The sequence below is a fragment of the Phyllobates terribilis genome, unplaced genomic scaffold (assembly GCF_046119375.1).
Source record: "Phyllobates terribilis strain yellow unplaced genomic scaffold, ASM4611937v1 Scaffold_12__6_contigs__length_324123572, whole genome shotgun sequence".
Classification (NCBI taxonomy): domain Eukaryota; kingdom Metazoa; phylum Chordata; class Amphibia; order Anura; family Dendrobatidae; genus Phyllobates; species Phyllobates terribilis.
Genome location: NW_027362772.1, coordinates 91,017,123 through 91,042,446, shown reverse-complemented (window position 1 = coordinate 91,042,446; position 25,324 = coordinate 91,017,123). Strand labels below are relative to the sequence as shown.

The 25,324-nt window shown below is 57.6% G+C and overlaps 1 protein-coding gene across 2 annotated transcripts in view; it reads left to right on the top strand.

The window, feature by feature from the left end:
* Positions 1 to 25,324, top strand: part of ARHGEF19 (Rho guanine nucleotide exchange factor 19) — a 112,064-nt gene that overhangs the window by 20,884 nt on the left and 65,856 nt on the right. For both annotated transcript variants that reach the window (XM_073656133.1, XM_073656132.1), the window contains exon 2: positions 22,986 to 23,476. In XM_073656133.1, the coding sequence (XP_073512234.1) occupies positions 22,986 to 23,476 (491 nt within the window). The remainder of the gene's footprint in view (positions 1 to 22,985; positions 23,477 to 25,324) is intronic.

Here is a 25,324-nt window from a genome sequence, read left to right as displayed (position 1 = left end):
ATCACACGTGTAATACAGACGCTCCCCCCGTGTAATATCACAGGTGTAATACAGACGCTCCCCCCCCGTGTAATATCACAGGTGTAATACAGACACTCCCCCGTGTAATATCACAGGTGTAATACAGATGCTCCCCCCCGTGTAATATCACAGGTGTAATACAGACACTCCCCCCGTGTAATATCACAGGTGTAATACAGACGCTCCCCCCGTGTAATATCACAGGTGTAATACAGACACTCCCCCCGTGTAATATCACAGGTGTAATACAGACACTCCCCCCGTGTAATATCACAGGTGTAATACAGACTCTCCCCCCGTGTAATATCACAGGTGTAATACAGACACTCCCCCCCGTGTAATATCACAGGTGTAATACAGACGCTCCCCCCGTGTAATATCACAGGTGTAATACAGACGCTCCCCCCGTGTAATATCACAGGTGTAATACAGATGCTCCCCCCGTGTAATATCACAGGTGTAATACAGACGCTCCCCCCCGTGTAATATCACAGGTGTAATTCAGACGCTCCCCCTGTGTAATATCACAGGTGTAATACAGACACTCCCCCGTGTAATATCACAGGTGTAATACAGACACTCCCCCGTGTAATATCACAGGTGTAATACAGACGCGTCCCCCGTGTAATATCACAGGTGTAATACAGACGCTTCCCCCGTGTAATATCACAGGTGTAATACAGACACCTCCCCCGTGTAATATCACAGGTGTAATACAGACGCTCCGCCGTGTAATATCACAGGTGTAATACAGACGCTCCCCCTGTGTAATATCACAGGTGTAATACAGACACTCCCCCCCGTGTAATATCACAGGTGTAATACAGACGCTCCCCCCGTGTAATATCACAGGTGTAATACAGACGCTCCCCCCGTGTAATATCACAGGTGTAATACAGACGCTCCCCCCGTGTAATATCACAGGTGTAATACAGACGCTCCCCCCGTGTAATATCACAGGTGTAATACAGACACTCCCCCCGTGTAATATCACAGGTGTAATACAGACGCTCCCCCCCGTGTAATATCACAGGTGTAATTCAGACGCTCCCCCCGTGTAATATCACAGGTGTAATACAGACACTCCCCCCGTGTAATACCACAGGTGTAATATAGACACTCCCCCGTGTAATATCACAGGTGTAATACAGACGCTCTCCCCGTGTAATATCACAGGTGTAATACAGACACTCCCCCCGTGTAATACCACAGGTGTAATACAGACACTCCCCCCGTGTAATATCACAGGTGTAATACAGACACTCCCCCCGTGTAATATCACAGGTGTAATACAGACGCTCCCCCCCGTGTAATATCACAGGTGTAATACAGACACTCCCCCCGTGTAATATCACAGGTGTAATTCAGACGCTCCCCCTGTGTAATATCACAGGTGTAATACAGACACTCCCCCCGTGTAATATCACAGGTGTAATACAGACGCTCCCCCCGTGTAATATCACAGGTGTAATACAGACACTCCCCCCGTGTAATATCACAGGTGTAATACAGACACTCCCCCCGTGTAATATCACAGGTGTAATACAGACACTCCCCCGTGTAATATCACAGGTGTAATACAGACGCTCCCCCCCGTGTAATATCACAGGTGTAATACAGACGCTCCCCCCCGTGTAATATCACAGGTGTAATACAGACGCTCCCCCCGTGTAATATCACAGGTGTAATACAGACGCTCCCCCCGTGTAATATCACAGGTGTAATACAGACACTCCGCCCGTGTAATATCACAGGTGTAATACAGACACTCCCCCCGTGTAATATCACAGGTGTAATACAGACGCTCCCCCCGTGTAATATCACAGGTGTAATACAGACACTCCCCCGTGTAATATCACAGGTGTAATACAGACGCTCCCCCCCGTGTAATATCACACGTGTGACACAGACTGAGCGGTGACCATCGCCCACCCGGCTGTTCGTTATGTTCTGTAGTCAGGGTGAGGGGAGGATGGGGTGGATGATGATGATGCGGGTGGTGATGGTTACGGTGATGTGATGCACCCCAATTCTCTGTGACCATAAAGCTCAGCAGAGGACTCTGTCTCAGTAGTGCAGCCTCAGGCATTGGGCCTGAAACAAGTTTTACTGATATCGGCTGAGGAGGAAGAGAAAAGGAAGCAACTCAGAGCTAGAGTTCCCGATACAAAGAGGGTTCACTTATCTCCAGTAATTTGGGCAAATTTTGGTACAATTCTGGACTATCGGCTCCAGCTAAAAAGCTGAGACCACTTCATCTGCGGGGGCCGGCGCTGGACTCGGAGTGGGTGACTAGCTTTAGGTATTTTACAAAGTTTAGGACCAACTTTCCTGAAAGTGGACAATCCCTGTAACTCTTTATGATGAGACTTACACTTTATTGTACATTATTCTTGAATCTTCTCGTTTTATCCTGTGGATTGATTGGACTTATTTTAGGTATGAATGTATTTGTGTTTTTAAATACCGGATATATTGGACCACGTCTATCTTGGGAGGGATCTCCATGGACCTCGTCTTGGCGCCATTTGAGCTCTGGGTTACCGCTTCTGTTTACTGATTAGAGACTGAGATCCCAAAACGCGTTGTTTGATGCGAAGCTTCCGATGACTTCTGTCCCGGCCACACGGATTATTTGCACCTTCTATCGACTCCTTTTTCTACTTGTGATCATTTGGCAATGCTGCTTCTGCACACAGCCATCATCCGACATTTTCCACCCAGGATTCCCCTGTGGTGAAGGAGCAGCTAGAGAACGCACCTTCACTTGCCACATCCTGAGAGGAATCTGCTTTTTGTCCCCTGGGGATATAATCCTAGAAGCTGATGCTGCTCGCAGAGTCCGTGAGTCAGCGCCGCTGCCTCCGGCTTCTGGATTTCTGAGTATTTTCACATCTGACCTTCTAGAGCTAACCTTTTCCTGTCTTGTTAATGACCATGACCTGGAGAAGGTGCTGACCTGAAGAAGGTGCTGACCTGGAGAAGGTGCTGACCTGGAGAAGGTGCTGACCTGAAGAAGGTGCTGACCTGGAGAAGGTGCTGACCTGGAGAAGGTGCTGACCTGGAGAAGGTGCTGACCTGGAGAAGGTGCTGACCTGAAGAAGGTGCTGACCTGGAGAAGGTGCTGACCTGGAGAAGGTGCTGACCTGGAGAAGGTGCTGACCTCGCTTCCTGCACCTTCACCTCTGCCCCATACGACAGGTGTGGAGATTGGAGACGTCCTTCCAGAATGGCCTCCTGTGTGGAGGTGACGACAGACGATCATCGCCAGAAACCGACCAAAGAGTCTATAGAATATAGAGCAGAATATTATTCAGGCTCAGTCATATATATTTATACAGGATGGGACTGCGGTGTAGCACAATGTATCCGAGTACTTATGTGTCTGGGTGTCGGATGCAGGATGGACCGTGTGTCTGGGTGTCTGATGCGGGATGGACCGTGTGTCTGGGTGTCTGATGCGGGATGGACCGTGTGTCTGGGTGTCGGATGCGGGATGGACCATGTGTCTTGGTGTCGGATGCGGGATGGACCGTGTGTCTTGGTGTCTGATGCGGGATGGACCGTGTGTCTGGGTGTCGGATGCGGGATAGACCGTGTGTCTGGGTGTCTGATGCGGGATGGACCGTGTGTCTTGGTGTCTGATGCGGGATGGACCGTGTGTCTGGGTGTCGGATGCGGGATGGACCATGTGTCTGGGTGTCGGATGCGGGATGGACCGTGTGTCTGGGTGTCGGATGCAGGATGGACCGTGTGTCTGGGTGTCGGATGCAGGATGGACCGTGTGTCTGGGTGTCGGATGCGGGATGGACCGTGTGTCTGGGTGTCGGATGCAGGATGAACCATATGTCTGGGTGTCGGATGCGGGATGGACCATGTCACTGGGTGTCGGATGCGGGATGGACCGTGTGTCTGGGTGTCGGATGCGGGATGGACCATGTGTCTGGGTGTCGGATGCAGGATGGACCGTGTGTCTGGGTGTCTGATGCGGGATGGACCGTGTGTCTGGGTGTCGGATGCAGGATGGACCGTGTGTCTGGGTGTCTGATGCGGGATGGACCGTGTGTCTGGGTGTCTGATGCGGGATGGACCATGTGTCTGGGTGTCGGATGCAGGATGGACCGTGTGTCTGGGTGTCTGATGCAGGATGGACCGTGTGTCTGGGTGTCGGATGCGGGATGGACCGTGTGTCTGGGTGTCGGATGCAGGATGGACCGTGTGTCTGGGTGTCGGATGCGGGATGGACCGTGTGTCTGGGTGTCGGATGCAGGATGGACCGTGTGTCTGGGTGTCGGATGCAGGATGGACCGTGTGTCTTGGTGTCTGATGCGGGATGGACCGTGTGTCTTGGTGTCTGATGCGGGGTGGACCGTGTGTCTGGGTGTCGGATGCGGGATGGACCATGTGTCTGGGTGTCGGATGCGGGATGGACCGTTTGTCTGGGTGTCGGATGCAGGATGGACCGTGTGTCTGGGTGTCGGATGCAGGATGGACCGTGTGTCTGGGTGTCGGATGCAGGATGGACCGTGTGTCTGGGTGTCGGATGCGGGATGGACCGTGTGTCTGGGTGTCGGATGCAGGATGAACCATATGTCTGGGTGTCGGATGCGGGATGGACCATGTCACTGGGTGTCGGATGCGGGATGGACCGTGTGTCTGGGTGTCGGATGCGGGATGGACCATGTGTCTGGGTGTCGGATGCAGGATGGACCGTGTGTCTGGGTGTCTGATGCGGGATGGACCGTGTGTCTGGGTGTCTGATGCGGGATGGACCGTGTGTCTGGGTGTCTGATGCGGGATGGACCATGTGTCTGGGTGTCGGATGCAGGATGGACCGTGTGTCTGGGTGTCTGATGCAGGATGGACCGTGTGTCTGGGTGTCGGATGCGGGATGGACCGTATGTCTGGGTGTCTGATGCGGGATGGACCGTGTGTCTTGGTGTCGGATGCGGGATGGACCGTGTGTCTGGGTGTCTGATGCGGGATGGACCGTGTGTCTTGGTGTCTGATGCGGGATGGACCGTGTGTCTGGGTGTCTGATGCGGGATGGACCATGTGTCTGGGTGTCGGATGCAGGATGGACTGGGTGTCTGATGCAGGATGGACCGTGTGTCTGGGTGTCGGATGCGGGATGGACCGTGTGTCTGGGTGTCGGATGCAGGATGGACCGTGTGTCTGGGTGTCTGATGCGGGATGGACCGTGTGTCTGGGTGTCAGATGCAGGATGGACCGTGTGTCTTGGTGTCTGATGCGGGATGAACCATATGTCTGGGTGTCTGATGCGGGATGGACCGTGTGTCTGGGTGTCGGATGCGGGATGGACCGTGTGTCTGGGTGTCGGATGCAGGATGGACCGTGTGTCTGGGTGTCAGATTCAGGATGGACCGTGTGTCTGGGTGTCAGATGCAGGATGGACCTTGTGTCTGGGTGTCGGATGCAGGATGGACCGTGTGTCTGGGTGTCGGATGCAGGATGGACCGTGTGTCTGGGTGTCGGATGCGGGATGGACCGTGTGTCTGGGTGTCGGATGCAGGATGGACCGTGTGTCTGGGTGTCTGATGCGGGATGGACCATGTGTCTGGGTGTCGGATGCAGGATGGACCGTGTGTCTGGGTGTCAGATGCAGGTTGGACCGTGTGTCTGGGTGTCAGATGCAGGATGGACCTTGTGTCTGGGTGTCAGATGCAGGATGGACCGTGTGTCTGGGTGTCAGATGCAGGTTGGACCGTGTGTCTGGGTGTCAGATGCAGGATGGACCGTGTGTCTGGGTGTCAGATGCAGGATGGACCGTGTGTCTGGGTGTCAGATGCAGGATGGACCGTGTGTCTGGGTGTCAGATGCAGGATGGACCTTGTGTCTGGGTGTCGGATGCAGGATGGACCGTGTGTCTGGGTGTCAGATGCAGGATGGACCTTGTGTCTGGGTGTCGGATGCGGGATGGACCGTGTGTCTGGGTGTCGGATGCGGGATGGACCGTGTGTCTGGGTGTCGGATGCGGGATGGACCGTGTGTCTGGGTGTCGGATGCAGGATGGACCTTGTGTCTGGGTGTCAGATGCAGGATGGACCGTGTGTCTGGGTGTCAGATGCAGGATGGACCTTGTGTCTGGGTGTCGGATGCGGGATGGACCGTGTGTCTGGGTGTCTGATGCAGGATGAACCTTGTGTCTGGGTGTCAGATGCAGGTTGGACCGTGTGTCTGGGTGTCAGATGCAGGATGGACCTTGTGTCTGGGTGTCAGATGCAGGATGGACCTTGTGTCTGGGTGTCGGATGCGGGATGGACCGTGTGTCTGGGTGTCAGATGCAGGATGGACCTTGTGTCTGGGTGTCGGATGCGGGATGGACCGTGTGTCTGGGTGTCTGATGCAGGATGAACCATATGTCTGGGTGTCTGATGCAGGATGGACCGTGTGTCTGGGTGTCTGATGCAGGATGAACCGTGTGTCTGGGTGTCTGATGCAGGATGGACCGTGTGTCTGGGTGTCGGATGCAGGATGGACCGTGTGTCTGGGTGTCTGATGCGGGATGGACCGTGTGTCTGGGTGTCGGATGCAGGATGGACCGTGTGTCTGGGTGTCGGATGCGGGATGGACCGTGTGTCTGGGTGTCAGATTCAGGATGGACCGTGTGTCTGGGTGTCAGATTCAGGATGGACCGTGTGTCTGGGTGTCAGATGCAGGATGGACCGTGTGTCTGGGTGTCGGATGCGGGATGGACCATGTGTCTGGGTGTCTGATGCGGGATGGACCGTGTGTCTGGGTGTCAGATGCAGGATGGACCGTGTGTCTGGGTGTCTGATGCAGGATGGACCTTGTGTCTGGGTGTCAGATGCAGGTTGGACCGTGTGTCTGGGTGTCGGATGCGGGATGGACCGTGTGTCTGGGTGTCGGATGCGGGATGGACCATGTGTCTGGGTGTCGGATGCAGGATGGACCGTGTGTCTGGGTGTCGGATGCGGGATGGACCGTGTGTCTGGGTGTCGGATGCGGGATGGACCGTGTGTCTGGGTGTCTGATGCGGGATGGACCGTGTGTCTGGGTGTCGGATGCGGGATGGACCGTGTGTCTGGGTGTCTGATGCGGGATGGACCGTGTGTCTGGGTGTCAGATGCAGGATGGACCTTGTGTCTGGGTGTCTGATGCAGGATGGACCTTGTGACTGGGTGTCTGATGCAGGATGGACCTTGTGTCTGGGTGTCTGATGCAGGATGGACCTTGTGTCTGGGTGTCAGATGCAGGATGGACTGGGTGTCTGATGCAGGATGGACCTTGTGTCTGGGTGTCAGATGCAGGATGGACCGTGTGTCTGGGTGTCGGATGCGGGATGGACAGGGTGTCTGGGTGTCAGATGCAGGATGGACCGTGTGTCTGGGTGTCGGATGCGGGATGGACCATGTGTCTGGGTGTCTGATGCGGGATGGACCATGTGTCTGGGTGTCTGATGCGGGATGGACCGTGTGTCTGGGTGTCAGATGCAGGATGGACCATGTGTCTGGGTGTCTGATGCGGGATGGACCGTGTGTCTGGGTGTCGGATGCAGGATGGACGGGGTGTCTGGGTGTCGGATGCGGGATGGACCGTGTGTCTGGGTGTCGGATGCGGGATGGACCGTGTGTCTGGGTGTCTGATGCAGGATGGACCGTGTGTCTGGGTGTCGGATGCAGGATGGACGGGGTGTCTGGGTGTCGGATGCGGGATGGACCGTGTGTCTGGGTGTCGGATGCGGGATGGACCGTGTGTCTGGGTGTCTGATGCAGGATGGACCGTGTGTCTGGGTGTCGGATGCAGGATGGACCGTGTGTCTGGGTGTCGGATGCAGGATGGACGGGGTGTCTGGGTGTCGGATGCGGGATGGACCGTGTGTCTGGGTGTCTGATGCGGGATGGACCATGTGTCTGGGTGTCGGATGCAGGATGGACCGTGTGTCTGGGTGTCTGATGCGGGATGGACCATGTGTCTGGGTGTCGGATGCGGGATGGACCGTGTGTCTGGGTGTCGGATGCAGGATGGACGGGGTGTCTGGGTGTCGGATGCGGGATGGACCGTGTGTCTGGGTGTTGGATGCGGGATGGACGGGGTGTCTGGGTGTCAGATGCAGGATGGACCGTGTGTCTGGGTGTCGGATGCGGGATGGACCGTGTATCTGGGTGTCGGATGCGGGATGGACCGTGTGTCTGGGTGTCGGATGCAGGATGGACGGGGTGTCTGGGTGTCGGATGCGGGATGGACCGTGTGTCTGGGTGTCGGATGCGGGATGGACGAGGTGTCTGGGTGTCAGATGCAGGATGGACCGTGTGTCTGGGTGTCTGTTGCAGGATGGACGGGGTGTCTGGGTGTCGGATGCAGGATGGACCGTGTGTCTGATGCAGGATGGACGGGGTGTCTGGGTGTCGGATGCAGGATGGACCGTGTGTCTGATGCGGGATGGACCTTGTGTCTGGGTGTCGGATGCGGGATGGACCGTGTGTCTGGGTGTCAGATGCGGGATGGACGGGGTGTCTGGGTGTCGGATGCGGGATGGACCGTGTGTCTGGGTGTCGGATGCGGGATGGACCGTGTGTCTGGGTGTCGGATGCGGGATGGACCGTGTGTCTGGGTGTCGGATGCTGGATGGACCGTGTGTCTGGGTGTCGGATGCTGGATGGACCGTGTGTCTGGGTGTCGGATGCGGGATGGACCGTGTGTCTGGGTGTCGGATGCAGGATGGACCTTGTGTCTGGGTGTCGGATGCGGGATGGACCGTGTGTCTGGGTGTCGGATGCAGGATGGACCGTGTGTCTGGGTGTCGGATGCGGGATGGACCGTGTGTCTGGGTGTCTGATGCAGGATGAACCATATGTCTGGGTGTCTGATGCGGGATGGACCGTGTGTCTGGGTGTCGGATGCGGGATGGACCGTGTGTCTGGGTGTCGGATGCAGGATGGACCGTGTGTCTGGGTGTCAGATTCAGGATGGACCGTGTGTCTGGGTGTCAGATGCAGGATGGACCTTGTGTCTGGGTGTCGGATGCAGGATGGACCGTGTGTCTGGGTGTCTAATGCGGGATGGACCGTGTATCTGGGTGTCGGATGCGGGATGGACCGTGTGTCTGGGTGTCGGATGCTGGATGGACCGTGTGTCTGGGTGTCGGATGCGGGATGGACCGTGTGTCTGGGTGTCGGATGCAGGATGGACCGTGTGTCTGGGTGTCAGATTCAGGATGGACCGTGTGTCTGGGTGTCAGATTCAGGATGGACCGTGTGTCTGGGTGTCAGATTCAGGATGGACCGTGTGTCTGGGTGTCAGATTCAGGATGGACCGTGTGTCTGGGTGTCAGATTCAGGATGGACCGTGTGTCTGGGTGTCAGATTCAGGATGGACCGTGTGTCTGGGTGTCAGATGCAGGATGGACCGTGTGTGTGGGTGTCAGATTCAGGATGGACCGTGTGTCTGGGTGTCAGATGCAGGATGGACCGTGTGTCTGGGTGTCAGATTCAGGATGGACCTTGTGTCTGGGTGTCTGATGCAGGATGGACCGTGTGTCTGGGTGTCGGATGCGGGATGGACAGGGTGTCTGGGTGTCAGATGCAGGATGGACCGTGTGTCTGGGTGTCAGATTCAGGATGGACCTTGTGTCTGGGTGTCTGATGCAGGATGGACCGTGTGTCTGGGTGTCAGATGCGGGATGGACCATGTGTCTGGGTGTCGGATGCGGGATGGACAGGGTGTCTGGGTGTCAGATGCAGGATGGACCGTGTGTCTGGGTGTCAGATGCGGGATGGACCGTGTGTCTGGGTGTCAGATGCGGGATGGACCGTGTGTCTGGGTGTCAGATTCAGGATGGACCTTGTGTCTGGGTGTCTGATGCAGGATGGACCGTGTGTCTGGGTGTCAGATGCAGGATGGACCTTGTGTCTGGGTGTCTGATGCAGCATGGACCGTGTGTCTGGGTGTCGGATGCGGGATGGACAGGGTGTCTGGGTGTCAGATGCAGGATGGACCGTGTGTCTGGGTGTCAGATGCAGGATGGACCATGTGTCTGGGTGTCAGATGCAGGATGGACCATGTGTCTGGGTGTCTGATGCGGGATGGACCGTGTGTCTGGGTGTCGGATGCAGGATGGACCGTGTGTCTGGGTGTCGGATGCAGGATGGACGGGGTGTCTGGGTGTCGGATGCGGGATGGACCGTGTGTCTGGGTGTCGGATGCAGGATGGACGGGGTGTCTGGGTGTCGGATGCGGGATGGACCGTGTGTCTGGGTGTCGGATGCGGGATGGACCGTGTGTCTGGGTGTCTGATGCAGGATGGACCGTGTGTCTGGGTGTCGGATGCAGGATGGACGGGGTGTCTGGGTGTCGGATGCGGGATGGACCGTGTGTCTGGGTGTCGGATGCGGGATGGACCGTGTGTCTGGGTGTCTGATGCAGGATGGACCGTGTGTCTGGGTGTCGGATGCAGGATGGACCGTGTGTCTGGGTGTCGGATGCAGGATGGACGGGGTGTCTGGGTGTCGGATGCGGGATGGACCGTGTGTCTGGGTGTCGGATGCAGGATGGACCGTGTGTCTGGGTGTCGGATGCAGGATGGACGGGGTGTCTGGGTGTCGGATGCGGGATGGACCGTGTGTCTGGGTGTCTGATGCGGGATGGACCGTGTGTCTGGGTGTCAGATGCGGGATGGACCATGTGTCTGGGTGTCGGATGCAGGATGGACCGTGTGTCTGGGTGTCTGATGCGGGATGGACCATGTGTCTGGGTGTCGGATGCGGGATGGACCGTGTGTCTGGGTGTCGGATGCAGGATGGACGGGGTGTCTGGGTGTCGGATGCGGGATGGACCGTGTGTCTGGGTGTTGGATGCGGGATGGACGGGGTGTCTGGGTGTCAGATGCAGGATGGACCGTGTGTCTGGGTGTCGGATGCGGGATGGACCGTGTATCTGGGTGTCGGATGCGGGATGGACCGTGTGTCTGGGTGTCGGATGCTGGATGGACCGTGTGTCTGGGTGTCTGATGCGGGATGGACCATGTGTCTGGGTGTCGGATGCAGGATGGACCGTGTGTCTGGGTGTCGGATGCAGGATGGACGGGGTGTCTGGGTGTCGGATGCGGGATGGACCGTGTGTCTGGGTGTCGGATGCGGGATGGACGAGGTGTCTGGGTGTCAGATGCAGGATGGACCGTGTGTCTGGGTGTCTGTTGCAGGATGGACCGTGTGTCTGGGTGTCGGATGCGGGATGGACCGTGTGTCTGGGTGTCGGATGCGGGATGGACGAGGTGTCTGGGTGTCGGATGCAGGATGGACCGTGTGTCTGATGCAGGATGGACGGGGTGTCTGGGTGTCGGATGCAGGATGGACCGTGTGTCTGATGCGGGATGGACCTTGTGTCTGGGTGTCGGATGCGGGATGGACCGTGTGTCTGGGTGTCAGATGCGGGATGGACGGGGTGTCTGGGTGTCAGATGCGGGATGGACGGGGTGTCTGGGTGTCAGATGCGGGATGGACGGGGTGTCTGGGTGTCTGATGCGGGATGGACGGGGTGTCTGGGTGTCAGATGCGGGATGGACGGGGTGTCTGGGTGTCAGATGCGGGATGGACGGGGTGTCTGGGTGTCAGATGCGGGATGGACGGGGTGTCTGGGTGTCAGATGCGGGATGAACTGGGTGTCTGATGCGGGATGGACGGGGTGTCTGGGTGTCAGATGCGGGATGGACCGTGTATCTGAGTGTCGGATGCGGGATGGACGGGGTGTCTGGATGTCGGATGCGGGATGGACGGGGTGTCTGGGTGTCGGATGCGGGATGAACCGTGTGTCTGGGTGTCAGATGCGGGATGGACGGGGTGTCTGGGTGTCAGATGCGGGATGGACGGGGTGTCTGGGTGTCAGATGCGGGATGGACGGGGTGTCTGGGTGTCTGATGCGGGATGGACGGGGTGTCTGGGTGTCAGATGCGGGATGGACCGTGTGTCTGGGTGTCGGATGCGGGATGGACGGGGTGTCTGGGTGTCAGATGCAGGATGGACCGTGTGTCTGGGTGTCGGATGCGGGATGGACCGTGTGTCTGGGTGTCGGATGCGGGATGGACCGTGTGTCTGGGTGTCGGATGCGGGATGGACCGTGTGTCTGGGTGTCGGATGCTGGATGGACCGTGTGTCTGGGTGTCTGATGCGGGATGGACCGTGTGTCTGGGTGTCTGATGCGGGATGGACCGTGTGTCTGGGTGTCTGATGCGGGATGGACCGTGTATCTGGGTGTCAGATGCGGGATGGACGGGGTGTCTGGGTGTCAGATGCGGGATGGACGGGGTGTCTGGGTGTCAGATGCGGGATGGACGGGGTGTCTGGGTGTCTGATGCGGGATGGACGGGGTGTCTGGGTGTCAGATGCGGGATGGACCGTGTATCTGGGTGTCTGATGCGGGATGGACCGTGTATCTGGGTGTCTGATGCGGGATGGACCGTGTATCTGGGTGTCTGATGCGGGATGGACCGTGTATCTGGGTGTCTGATGCGGGATGGACCGTGTATCTGGGTGTCTGATGCGGGATGGACCGTGTGTCTGGGTGTCGGATGCGGGATGGACCGTGTGTCTGGGTGTCTGATGCAGGATGGACCGTGTGTCTGGGTGTCGGATGCAGGATGGACGGGGTGTCTGGGTGTCGGATGCGGGATGGACCGTGTGTCTGGGTGTCGGATGCGGGATGGACCGTGTGTCTGGGTGTCTGATGCAGGATGGACCGTGTGTCTGGGTGTCGGATGCAGGATGGACCGTGTGTCTGGGTGTCGGATGCAGGATGGACGGGGTGTCTGGGTGTCGGATGCGGGATGGACCGTGTGTCTGGGTGTCGGATGCAGGATGGACCGTGTGTCTGGGTGTCGGATGCAGGATGGACGGGGTGTCTGGGTGTCGGATGCGGGATGGACCGTGTGTCTGGGTGTCTGATGCGGGATGGACCGTGTGTCTGGGTGTCAGATGCGGGATGGACCATGTGTCTGGGTGTCGGATGCAGGATGGACCGTGTGTCTGGGTGTCTGATGCGGGATGGACCATGTGTCTGGGTGTCGGATGCGGGATGGACCGTGTGTCTGGGTGTCGGATGCAGGATGGACGGGGTGTCTGGGTGTCGGATGCGGGATGGACCGTGTGTCTGGGTGTTGGATGCGGGATGGACGGGGTGTCTGGGTGTCAGATGCAGGATGGACCGTGTGTCTGGGTGTCGGATGCGGGATGGACCGTGTATCTGGGTGTCGGATGCGGGATGGACCGTGTGTCTGGGTGTCGGATGCTGGATGGACCGTGTGTCTGGGTGTCTGATGCGGGATGGACCATGTGTCTGGGTGTCGGATGCAGGATGGACCGTGTGTCTGGGTGTCGGATGCAGGATGGACGGGGTGTCTGGGTGTCGGATGCGGGATGGACCGTGTGTCTGGGTGTCGGATGCGGGATGGACGAGGTGTCTGGGTGTCAGATGCAGGATGGACCGTGTGTCTGGGTGTCTGTTGCAGGATGGACCGTGTGTCTGGGTGTCGGATGCGGGATGGACCGTGTGTCTGGGTGTCGGATGCGGGATGGACGAGGTGTCTGGGTGTCGGATGCAGGATGGACCGTGTGTCTGATGCAGGATGGACGGGGTGTCTGGGTGTCGGATGCAGGATGGACCGTGTGTCTGATGCGGGATGGACCTTGTGTCTGGGTGTCGGATGCGGGATGGACCGTGTGTCTGGGTGTCAGATGCGGGATGGACGGGGTGTCTGGGTGTCAGATGCGGGATGGACGGGGTGTCTGGGTGTCAGATGCGGGATGGACGGGGTGTCTGGGTGTCTGATGCGGGATGGACGGGGTGTCTGGGTGTCAGATGCGGGATGGACGGGGTGTCTGGGTGTCAGATGCGGGATGGACGGGGTGTCTGGGTGTCAGATGCGGGATGGACGGGGTGTCTGGGTGTCAGATGCGGGATGAACTGGGTGTCTGATGCGGGATGGACGGGGTGTCTGGGTGTCAGATGCGGGATGGACCGTGTATCTGAGTGTCGGATGCGGGATGGACGGGGTGTCTGGATGTCGGATGCGGGATGGACGGGGTGTCTGGGTGTCGGATGCGGGATGAACCGTGTGTCTGGGTGTCAGATGCGGGATGGACGGGGTGTCTGGGTGTCAGATGCGGGATGGACGGGGTGTCTGGGTGTCAGATGCGGGATGGACGGGGTGTCTGGGTGTCTGATGCGGGATGGACGGGGTGTCTGGGTGTCAGATGCGGGATGGACCGTGTGTCTGGGTGTCGGATGCGGGATGGACGGGGTGTCTGGGTGTCAGATGCAGGATGGACCGTGTGTCTGGGTGTCGGATGCGGGATGGACCGTGTGTCTGGGTGTCGGATGCGGGATGGACCGTGTGTCTGGGTGTCGGATGCTGGATGGACCGTGTGTCTGGGTGTCTGATGCGGGATGGACCGTGTGTCTGGGTGTCTGATGCGGGATGGACCGTGTGTCTGGGTGTCTGATGCGGGATGGACCGTGTATCTGGGTGTCAGATGCGGGATGGACGGGGTGTCTGGGTGTCAGATGCGGGATGGACGGGGTGTCTGGGTGTCAGATGCGGGATGGACGGGGTGTCTGGGTGTCTGATGCGGGATGGACGGGGTGTCTGGGTGTCAGATGCGGGATGGACCGTGTATCTGGGTGTCTGATGCGGGATGGACCGTGTATCTGGGTGTCTGATGCGGGATGGACCGTGTATCTGGGTGTCTGATGCGGGATGGACCGTGTATCTGGGTGTCTGATGCGGGATGGACCGTGTATCTGGGTGTCTGATGCGGGATGGACCGTGTATCTGGGTGTCAGATGCGGGATGGACGGGGTGTCTGGGTGTCAGATGCGGGATGGACGGGGTGTCTGGGTGTCAGATGCGGGATGGACGGGGTGTCTGGGTGTCTGATGCGGGATGGACCGTGTGTCTGGGTGTCGGATGCGGGATGGACGGGGTGTCTGGGTGTCAGATGCAGGATGGACCGTGTGTCTGGGTGTCGGATGCGGGATGGACCGTGTGTCTGGTTGTCGGATGCGGGATGGATCGTGTGTCTGGGTGTCGGATGCTGGATGGACCGTGTGTCTGGGTGTCTGATGCGGGATGGACCGTGTGTCTGGGTGTCTGATGCGGGATGGACCTTGTGTCTGGGTGTCTGATGCGGGATGGACCTTGTGTCTGGGTGTCGGATGCGGGATGGACGGGGTGTCTGATGCGGGATGGACCGTGTGTCTGGGTGTCTGATGCGGGATGGACCGTGTGTCTGGGTGTCTGATGCGGGATGGACCGTGTGTCTGGGTGTCGGATGCAGGATGGACCGTGTGTCTGATGCGGGATGGACCGTGTGTCTGGGTGTCGGATGCTGGATGGACCGTGTGTCTGGGTGTCTGATGCGGGATGGACCGTGTGTCTGGGTGTCGGATGCTGGATGGACCGTGTGTCTGGGTGTCGGATGCGGGATGGACCGTGTGTCTGGGTGTCGGATGCAGGATGGACCGTGTGTCTGGGTGTCTGATGCGGGATGGACCGTGTGTCTGGGTGTCGGATGCGGGATGGACCGTGTGTCTGGGTGTCGGATGCAGGATGGACCGTGTGTCTGATGCGGGATGGACCGTGTGTCTGTTGCAGGATGGACCGTGTGTCTGTTGCAGGATGGACGGGGTGTCTGGGTGTCGGATGCAGGATGGACCGTGTGTCTGATGCGGGATGGACGGGGTGTCTGGGTGTCGGATGCGGGATGGACGGGGTGTCTGGGTGTCGGATGCGGGATGGACCGTGTGTCTGGGTGTCAGATGCGGGATGGACGGGGTGTCTGGGTGTCAGATGCAGGATGGACGGGGTGACTGGGTGTCTGATGCGGGATGGACGGGGTGTCTGGGTGTCAGATGCGGGATGGACCGTGTGTCTGATGCGGGATGGACGGGGTGTCTGGGTGTCTGATGCGGGATGGACGGGGTGTCTGGGTGTCTGATGCGGGATGGACGGGGTGTCTGGGTGTCTGATGCGGGATGGACGGGGTGTCTGGGTGTCTGATGCGGGATGGACGGGGTGTCTGGGTGTCTGATGCGGGATGGACGGGGTGTCTGGGTGTCTGATGCGGGATGGACGGGGTGTCTGGGTGTCTGATGCGGGATGGACGGGGTGTCTGGGTGTCAGATGCGGGATGGACTGGGTGTCTGATGCGGGATGGACGGGGTGTCTGGGTGTCAGATGCGGGATGGACGGGGTGTCTGGGTGTCAGATGCGGGATGGACGGGGTGTCTGGGTGTCAGATGCGGGATGGACGGGGTGTCTGGGTGTCAGATGCTGGACGATAGAGTTCTGGCCGAAAGTAGTGAGACTGACACAAAGGTTGTTTACACATTTTGCCTCTTCAGTGTTTTCGCTCTTTTAGGCTGTGTGCCCACGTAGCGTTTGTCAAGCGTTTTTGATGCGGATTTTTCCGCAGCGTTTATGCTGCGTTCAAAAATCCGCAGCATGTCAATTAATTTTGCGTTTCCGCAAGCAGAATTGCCTTTGTCCAATGCATAAAAAACGCAAGGCAATTCCGCATGTGGAAAACGCGTGATAAACGCGCGAAAAATGCGCGATAAACGCGTGCGGAATTCCGCATGCGTTTTTCTGGGAGAGGACTTGCAGAAATGAAGCAGAAATTTTCTGCTTCATTTATGCAACGTGGGCACATAGTCTTAGTTGCTGTTTCTATGGTTACTGATGTACAATTGTAAACATTCCAGAAGTTGTTACATTTTATTGACAAATCCTTGAAGTTTCTGTGACCCCTCAATATTCCCGGCAGCGTTGCCCCTTATTCTCCACACTCCTGCCCCTTATCCTCCACGCTCCTGCCCCTTATCCTCCACGCTCCTGCCCCTTATCCTCCACGCTCCTGCCCCTTATCCTCCACGCTCCTGCCCCTTATTCTCCACGCTCCTGCCCCTTATCCTTCACGCTCCTGCCCCTTATCCTCCACGCTCCTGCCCCTTATCCTCCACGCTCCTGCCCCTTATTCCTCCACGCTCCTGCCCCTTATTCTCCACGCTCCTGCCCCTTATTCTCCACGCTCCTGCCCCTTATTCTCCACGCTCCTGCCCCTTATCCTCCACGCTCCTGCCCCTTATCCTCCACGCTCCTGCCCCTTATTCTCAACGCTCCTGCCCCTTATCCTCCACGCTCCTGCCCCTTATCCTCCACGCTCCTGCCCCTTATCCTCCACGCTCCTGCCCCTTATTCCTCAACGCTCCTGCCCCTTATTCTCCACGCTCCTGCCCCTTATTCTCCACGCTCCTGCCCCTTATTCTCCACGCTCCTGCCTCTTATTTCTCCACGCTCCTGCCTCTTATTTCTCCACGCTCCTGCCTCTTATTCTCCACGCTCCTGCCCCTTATTCTCCACGCTCCTGCCCCTTATCCTCCACGCTCCTGCCCCTTATTCCTCCACGCTCCTGCCCCTTATTCTCCACGCTCCTGCCCCTTATTCTCCACGCTCCTGCCCCTTATTCCTCCACGCTCCTGCCCCTTATTCCTCCACGCTCCTGCCCCTTATTCCTCCACGCTCCTGCCCCTTATCCTCCACGCTCCTGCCCCTTATCCTCCACGCTCCTGCCCCTTATTTCTCCACTCTCCTGCCCCTTATTTCTCCACTCTCCTGCCCCTTATTTCTCCACTCTCCTGCCCCTTATTCTCCACGCTCTTGCCCCTTTTTTCTCCACGCTCCTGCCCCTTTTTCCTCCACGCTCCTGCCCCTTTTTCCTCCACGCTCCTGCCCCTTTTTCCTCCACGCTCCTGCCCCTTTTTCCTCCACGCTCCTGCCCCTTTTTCCTCCACGCTCCTGCCCCTTATTTCTCCACGCTCCTGCCCCTTATTTCTCCACGCTCCTGCCCCTTATTTCTCCACGCTCCTGCCCCTTATTCTCCACGCTTCTGCCCCTTATTCTCCACGCTCCTGCCCCTTATTCTCCACGCTCCTGCCCCTTATTCTCCACGCTCCTGCCCCTTATCCTCCACGCTCCTGCCCCTTATCCTCCACGCTCCTGCCCCTTATTCCTCAATGCTCCTGCCCCTTATTCTCCACGCTTCTGCCCCTTATTCTCCACGCTCCTGCCCCTTATTCTCCACACTCCTGCCTCTTATTTCTCCACGCTCCTGCCTCTTATTTCTCCACGCTCCTGCGCCTTATCCTCCACGCTCCTGCCCCTTATCCTCCACGTTCCTGCCCCTTATTCCTCCACGCTCCTGCCCCTTATTCCTCCACGCTCCTGCCCCTTATTCCTCCACGCTCCTGCCCCTTATTCCTCCACGCTCCTGCCTCTTATTCCTCCACGCTCCTGCCCCTTATTCTTCCACTCTCCTGCCTCTTATTTCTCCACGCTCCTGCCTCTTATTTCTCCACGCTCCTGCCTCTTATTTCTCCACGCTCCTGCCCCTTATTCCTCCACGCTCCTGCCCCTTATTCCTCCACGCTCCTGCCCCTTATTCTTCCACGCTCCTGCCCCTTATTCTTCCACTCTCCTGCCCCTTATTCTTCCACGCTCCTGCCCCTTATTCCTCCACGCTCCTGCCCCTTATTCCTCCACGCTCCTGCCCCTTATTCCTCCACTCTCCTGCCCCTTATTCCTCCACGCTCCTGCCCCTTATTTCTCCACGCTCCTGCCCCTTATTTCTCCACGCTCCTGCCCCTTATTTCTCCACGCTCCTGCCCCTTATTTCTCCACGCTCTTGCCCCTTATTTCTCCACGCTCCTGCCCCTTATTCTCCACGCTCTTGCCCCTTATTTCTCCACGCTCCTGCCCCTTATTTCTCCACGCTCCTGCCCCTTATTTCTCCACGCTCCTGCCCCTTATTCCTCCACGCTCCTGCCCCTTATTTCTCCACGCTCCTGCCCCTTATTCCTCCACGCTCCTGCCCCTTATTCCTCCACGCTCCTGCCCCTTATTCCTCCACGCTCCTGCCCCTTATTCCACCACGCTCCTGCCCCTTATTCCTCCACGCTCCTGCCCCTTATTCCTCCACGCTCCTGCCCCTTATCCTCCACGCTCCTGCCCCTTATTCTCCACGCTCCTGCCCCTTATTTCTCCACGCTCCTGCCCCTTATCCTCCACGCTCCTGCCCCTTATTCCTCCACTCTCCTGCCCCTTATCCTCCACGCTCCTGCCCCTTATTCTCCACGCTCCTGCCCCTTATTTCTCCACTCTCCTGCCCCTTATTTCTCCACTCTCCTGCCCCTTATTTCTCCACTCTCCTGCCCCTTATTCTCCACGCTCTTGCCCCTTATTTCTCCGCGCTCCTGCCCCTTTTTCCTCCACGCTCCTGCCCCTTATTCCTCCACGCTCCTGCCCCTTATTCTTCACGCTCCTGCCCCTTATTCCTCCACGCTCCTGCCCCTTATTCTTCACGCTCCTGCCCCTTATTCCTCCACGCTCCTGCCCCTTATTCCTCCACGCTCCTGCCCCTTATTCCTCCACGCTCCTGCCCCTTATTCCTCCACGCTCCTGCCCCTTATTCCTCCACGCTCCTGCCCCTTATCCTCCACGCTCCTGCCCCTTATTCTCCACGCTCCTGCCCCTTATTTCTCCACGCTCCTGCCCCTTATCCTCCACGCTCCTGCCCCTTATTCTCCACGCTCCTGCCCCTTATTCTCCACGCTCCTGCCCCTTATTCCTCCACGCTCCTGCCCCTTATTCCTCCACGCTCCTGCCCCTTATTCCTCCACGCTCCTGCCCCTTATTCTCCACGCTCCTGCCCCTTATTCTCCACGCTCCTGCCCCTTATTCCTCCACGCTCCTGCCCCTTATTCCTCCACGCTCCTGCCCCTTATTCCTCCACGCTCCTGCCCCTTATTCCTCCACGCTCCTGCCCCTTATTCCTCCACGCTCCTGCCCCTTATTCCTCCACGCTCCTGCCCCTTATTCCTCCACGCTCCTGCCCCTTATTCCTCCACGCTCCTGCCCCTTATCCTCCACGCTCCTGCCCCTTATTTCTCCACGCTCCTGCCCCTTATTTCTCCACTCTCCTGCCCCTTATTTCTCCACTCTCCTGCCCCTTATTCTCCACGCTCTTGCCCCTTATTTCTCCGCGCTCCTGCCCCTTTTTCCTCCACGCTCCTGCCCCTTATTCCTCCACGCTCCTGCCCCTTATTCCTCCACGCTCCTGCCCCTTATTCCTCCACGCTCCTGCCCCTTATTCCTCCACGCTCCTGCCCCTTATTCCTCCACGCTCCTGCCCCTTATTCCTCCACGCTCCTGCCCCTTATTTCTCCACGCTCCTGCCCCTTATTTCTCCACGCTCCTGCCCCTTATTCCTCCACGCTCCTGCCCCTTATTCTTCACGCTCCTGCCCCTTATTCCTCCACGCTCCTGCCCCTTATTTCTCCACGCTCCTGCCCCTTATTTCTCCACGCTCCTGCCCCTTATTCCTCCACGCTCCTGCCCCTTATTCCTCCACGCTCCTGCCCCTTATTTCTCCACGCTCCTGCCCCTTATTTCTCCACGCTCCTGCCCCTTATTCCTCCACGCTCCTGCCCTTTCCCTGGCAGCTGGACATCGGCTTCTGGGCAGATCCTGGCTGGTGGCCGCCCGTTCTTGTCTCATCAGGGCTCTGAGTTATTACAATTTCTGAGTTTTTGTTTGTCGATTTTTGAGTATTGACCACAGATTCTAAAGAGGACTGAGATCTGGAAAGTTTCCTGCCGTGGACACAAAATGTCCATGTTTTGCTCACTGAACCACTTGGTTCTCACTTTTGCACGGTCTCCATCACGCTGGAAGAAGCATTGTTCATCAGAGAATACAATGTTACCACCGTCCTCTGCAGTTAAATCCCTGTACTTCCTGCAGAATATCAATCTGTCCTTGATGTTTTTTTGTAGATAAGTGGCTTCTTTGCTGCCCTTCTTGACACCAGGCCGCCTCCACAAGTGTTCACCTCACTGTGCGGGCAGAGGCACTAATGCCTGCCCACTGCGATTCCTGGGGCTGAACCAATCACGTAGCTGAATCCTCTTTTGGAGACGGTCCTGGCACTTCCTAGGCTTTCTTGGATGCCCTGAAGCCTTCTGCAATTAATTCTCTCGCTGACGTTTTTTGATGATCTGATAAATGGTTGATTTTCTTACAAGCAGCAATGTCCTTGCCTGTAAAGCTGTTTTGATGCACAGCAATGATGATTGCACATGTTTCTTTAGAGGTAACCATGGTTCGCAGAAGACAACGATTTCAAGCACCGGTCACCTTTTAAAGCCACCAGTCTGCTCTTATAGTTCAATCAGGATGGCAGAGTGACGCCAGCTGCCTTGTCCTTGTTAACACTTTTTCCAGCGCTAACGAGAAGATCGCTGTAAGCAGGTCATTTTGTGGCAGGGCTGAAATTCAATGGAAATGTTTTTTTTTGGGTTTAAGTTAATTTTCATGGCAAGGATTGACTTTGAAATTGTTTGCAATACCCATCTGATCATTGTTCATAACAATTTAGAGTTAAGAGTAACAGTAGTTTTAATTTATTTTCATAAACCATTAGTACTTGTGAAAATAAGAAACTTTGTATCAGGAAATTGTGCCTCTTTATTCTCCAGGGCTGATCTTTCATTCTCAATTCACGAGTACAATCTGTCTTCAATAGAAACAGATTTTCCTATTACTACAGTTGGTGCTCGTGAAGTTCTATGGAAAACTCACTGAATTTTCTGGAGAACTTGCAGTAGAATGTCAGTGGTGCCTCTAGCTCCTCCCCCTTCCCCTCTATAGAACTTTACAAGCACAAACTGTCATCTCCCTTTTCAGTAACGGGGAAATCTGGTGTGAGGCGCGCGGTGGCCCACCTGGGTGTGTGGGACGCGCGGTGGCCCACCTGGGTGTGTGGGACTCGCGGTGGCCCACCTGGGGGCGTGGGAGGCGCGGCGGCCCACCTGGGGGCGTGGGGCGCGCGGCGGCCCACCTGGGGGCGTGGGGCGCGCGGCGGCCCACCTGGGGGCGTGGGGCGCGCGGCGGCCCACCTGGGGGCGTGGGGCGCGCGGCGGCCCACCTGGGGGCGTGGGACGCGCGGCGGCCCACCTGGGGGCGTGGGACGCGCGGCGGCCCACCTGGGGGCGTGGGGCGCCCGGCGGCCCACCTGGGGGCGTGGGGCGCCCGGCGGCCCACCTGGGGGCGTGGGACGCGCGGCGGCCCACCTGGGAAACACGATGAAATATTTGGGCACTGGATGATGTTCCTGGGTGCAGCCTGAATGATGACGCCTCTGGGAGTGGGTAACAGCTGATCTTGTACTCGTAATACACCCAGACGCGGCTGACTTGTAATGGTAATTGCGTCTGACGGTTGCGCGGCGGTATCCGCTCGGGGCTGTGCAGGTCCAGGCAGTGACGGTGCTAGTTCGTATAATCTGAGATGAAGAATTTCATCATTTACACTCGGGGCAGATGCCGGATCCTTCCCATGTATATAACGAGCAGAGCTGCATTCTGGGCCCTGATGTCGCAATACAGACCATGGCAGAATATGGACGTGGCAGACGGCACATGGGTTACTGCTGTATGTCCAGCCGGCGGTATCACTGAATTTCCACCACATTGTATAGCCCTATATCCTGAAGAGCACCCTCGCTATACTGCTGCCACATCCTGAACATTACACTTGTTGTCCGGCACATCGGTCACTGACCATAGCTGATTGCTGGCACCATCGGTGCCTACACAACCACCAGAGACCGGCACTGGGGGGCCGCAGAGAACGGCATTGGGGGGGCTGCACAGAGTTTCATTTGTGCACCCCTGGTCTGCACAGTAATCCCCCAGCTGTATGATACGACACGCCATCAGGGATTGACTCCATATTGTAGACTCCAGGAGTCGATACGATGTAGAGAGATAAATCCCCGCTCAGTCTGGGTCATTGTGCACCGTCCGGTCTCCAGATATGGTCCGTGTATATTTCTCGCTATATCAGGGCCTGATTTTGTCTTTTTTTTCCACAGGCCCGGTCTCCCTAACACGATATCCATGGATTATCAAGCCCTCCCTGACTTCCAGCCCCACCACAGCCCGATACCCTATGGGCGTGAAGGCAGTATGGTGTCCGGCATTGGAGACGCTCCCCCCAGAGAGAGGCACCGGGTGGTGATGTACCAGCAGGAGAGTTTGGCTTTCGGTGCTGTTCCCCCTCTTTGCACTGAGAGACAGTTTGGGTTCAGCGCTGTGCAGAGTCCTCTCAGCACCGGGATCACAAACCACATACCGGATCACTGGATCATGGGCTTCCACAGCAAAGGTGTAGACCAAGTCATGGAGCCCCAGAGCCCATACAGAGACCAACATCATCTCTTAGAGGACCTCACCCTACAGGACGGGAGGAAGACCAGCACGGAGGGTGAAAGTGACCATCCCGAAACTCCATCTGTCCCCATCCAGGAGAGTCTCCGACCTCTCTGCAGAACATCGCACAGTTCAGACAGAGCCAAATCAGCCTGTAAGTGATCCACCACCGTATACTGACAGATCCCCCTAAATATGTGTCACTGATCTGATGGACACATATACATACGATACCGCTCAGATGGCTGACTTTCCACCAATAGTTTGTGCCAAAATATTTGGTACATTCTATTAATAAATCTCGTGCCTGTTAAGACTCCTCGACAAAGCTTCTTTTCTAGCCTCCTCTACTCTTATAAGAGGCAATGGGGTTGAAAGCAAATAATCTGCAGCAAAGGAAGTATAATAAGAGAAGAAAGCAGCTGCCAGACACTTCTGTTTCCCCCAGACACCTCGGTCACCCACCCAGTTACTGTCGCCTCCAGACACCTCGGTCACCCACCCAGTTACTGTCGCCTCCAGACACCTCGGTCACCCACCCAATTACTGTCGCCTCCAGACACTTCTGTTCCCCCCAGACACCTCGGTCACCCACCGAGTTACTGTCGCCTCCAGACACTTCTGTTCCCCCCAGACACCTCGGTCACCCACCCAGTTACTGTCACCTCCAGACACTTCTGTTCCCCCCAGACACCTCGGTCACCCACCCAGTTACTGTCGCCTCCAGACACTTCTGTTCCCCCCAGACACCTCGGTCACCCACCCAGTTACTGTCGCCTCCAGACACCTCGGTCACCCACCCAGTTACTGTCGCCTCCAAACACTTCTGTTCCCCCCAGACATCTCGGTCACCCACCCAATTACTGTCGCCTCCAGACACTTCTGTTCCCCCCAGACACCTCGGTCACCCACCCAGTTACTGTCACCTCCAGACACTTCTGTTCCCCCCAGACACCTCGGTCACCCACCCAGTTACTGTCGCCTCCAGACACCTCGGTCACCCACCCAGTTACTGTCGCCTCCAGACACTTCTGTTCCCCCCAGACACCTCGGTCACCCACCCAGTTACTGTCACCTCCAGACACTTCTGTTCCCCCCAGACACCTCGGTCACCCACCCAGTTACTGTCGCCTCCAGACACCTCGGTCACCCACCCAGTTACTGTCGCCTCCAGACACTTCTGTTCCCCCCAGACACCTCGGTCACCCACCCAGTTACTGTCGCCTCCAAACACTTCTGTTCCCCCCAGACATCTCGGTCACCCACCCAATTACTGTCGCCTCCAGACACTTCTGTTCCCCCCAGACACCTCGGTCACCCACCCAGTTACTGTCACCTCCAGACACTTCTGTTCCCCCCAGACACCTCGGTCACCCACCCAGTTACTGTCACCTCCAGACACTTCTGTTCCCCCCAGACACCTCGGTCACCCACCCAGTTACTGTCGCCTCCAGACACCTCGGTCACCCACCCAGTTACTGTCGCCTCCAGACACTTCTGTTCCCTCCAGACACCTCGGTCACCCACCCAGTTACTGTCACCTCCAGACACTTCTGTTCCCCCCAGACACCTCGGTCACCCACCCAGTTACTGTCGCCTCCAGACACTTCTGTTCCCCCCAGACACCTCGGTCACCCACCCAGTTACTGTCGCCTCCAGACACCTCGGTCACCCACCCAGTTACTGTCGCCTCCAGACACTTCTGTTCCCCCCAGACACCTCGGTCACCCACCCAGTTACTGTCGCCTCCAAACACTTCTGTTCCCCCCAGACATCTCGGTCACCCACCCAATTACTGTCGCCTCCAGACACTTCTGTTCCCCCCAGACACCTCGGTCACCCACCCAGTTACTGTCACCTCCAGACACTTCTGTTCCCCCCAGACACCTCGGTCACCCACCCAGTTACTGTCACCTCCAGACACTTCTGTTCCCCCCAGACACCTCGGTCACCCACCCAGTTACTGTCGCCTCCAGACACCTCGGTCACCCACCCAGTTACT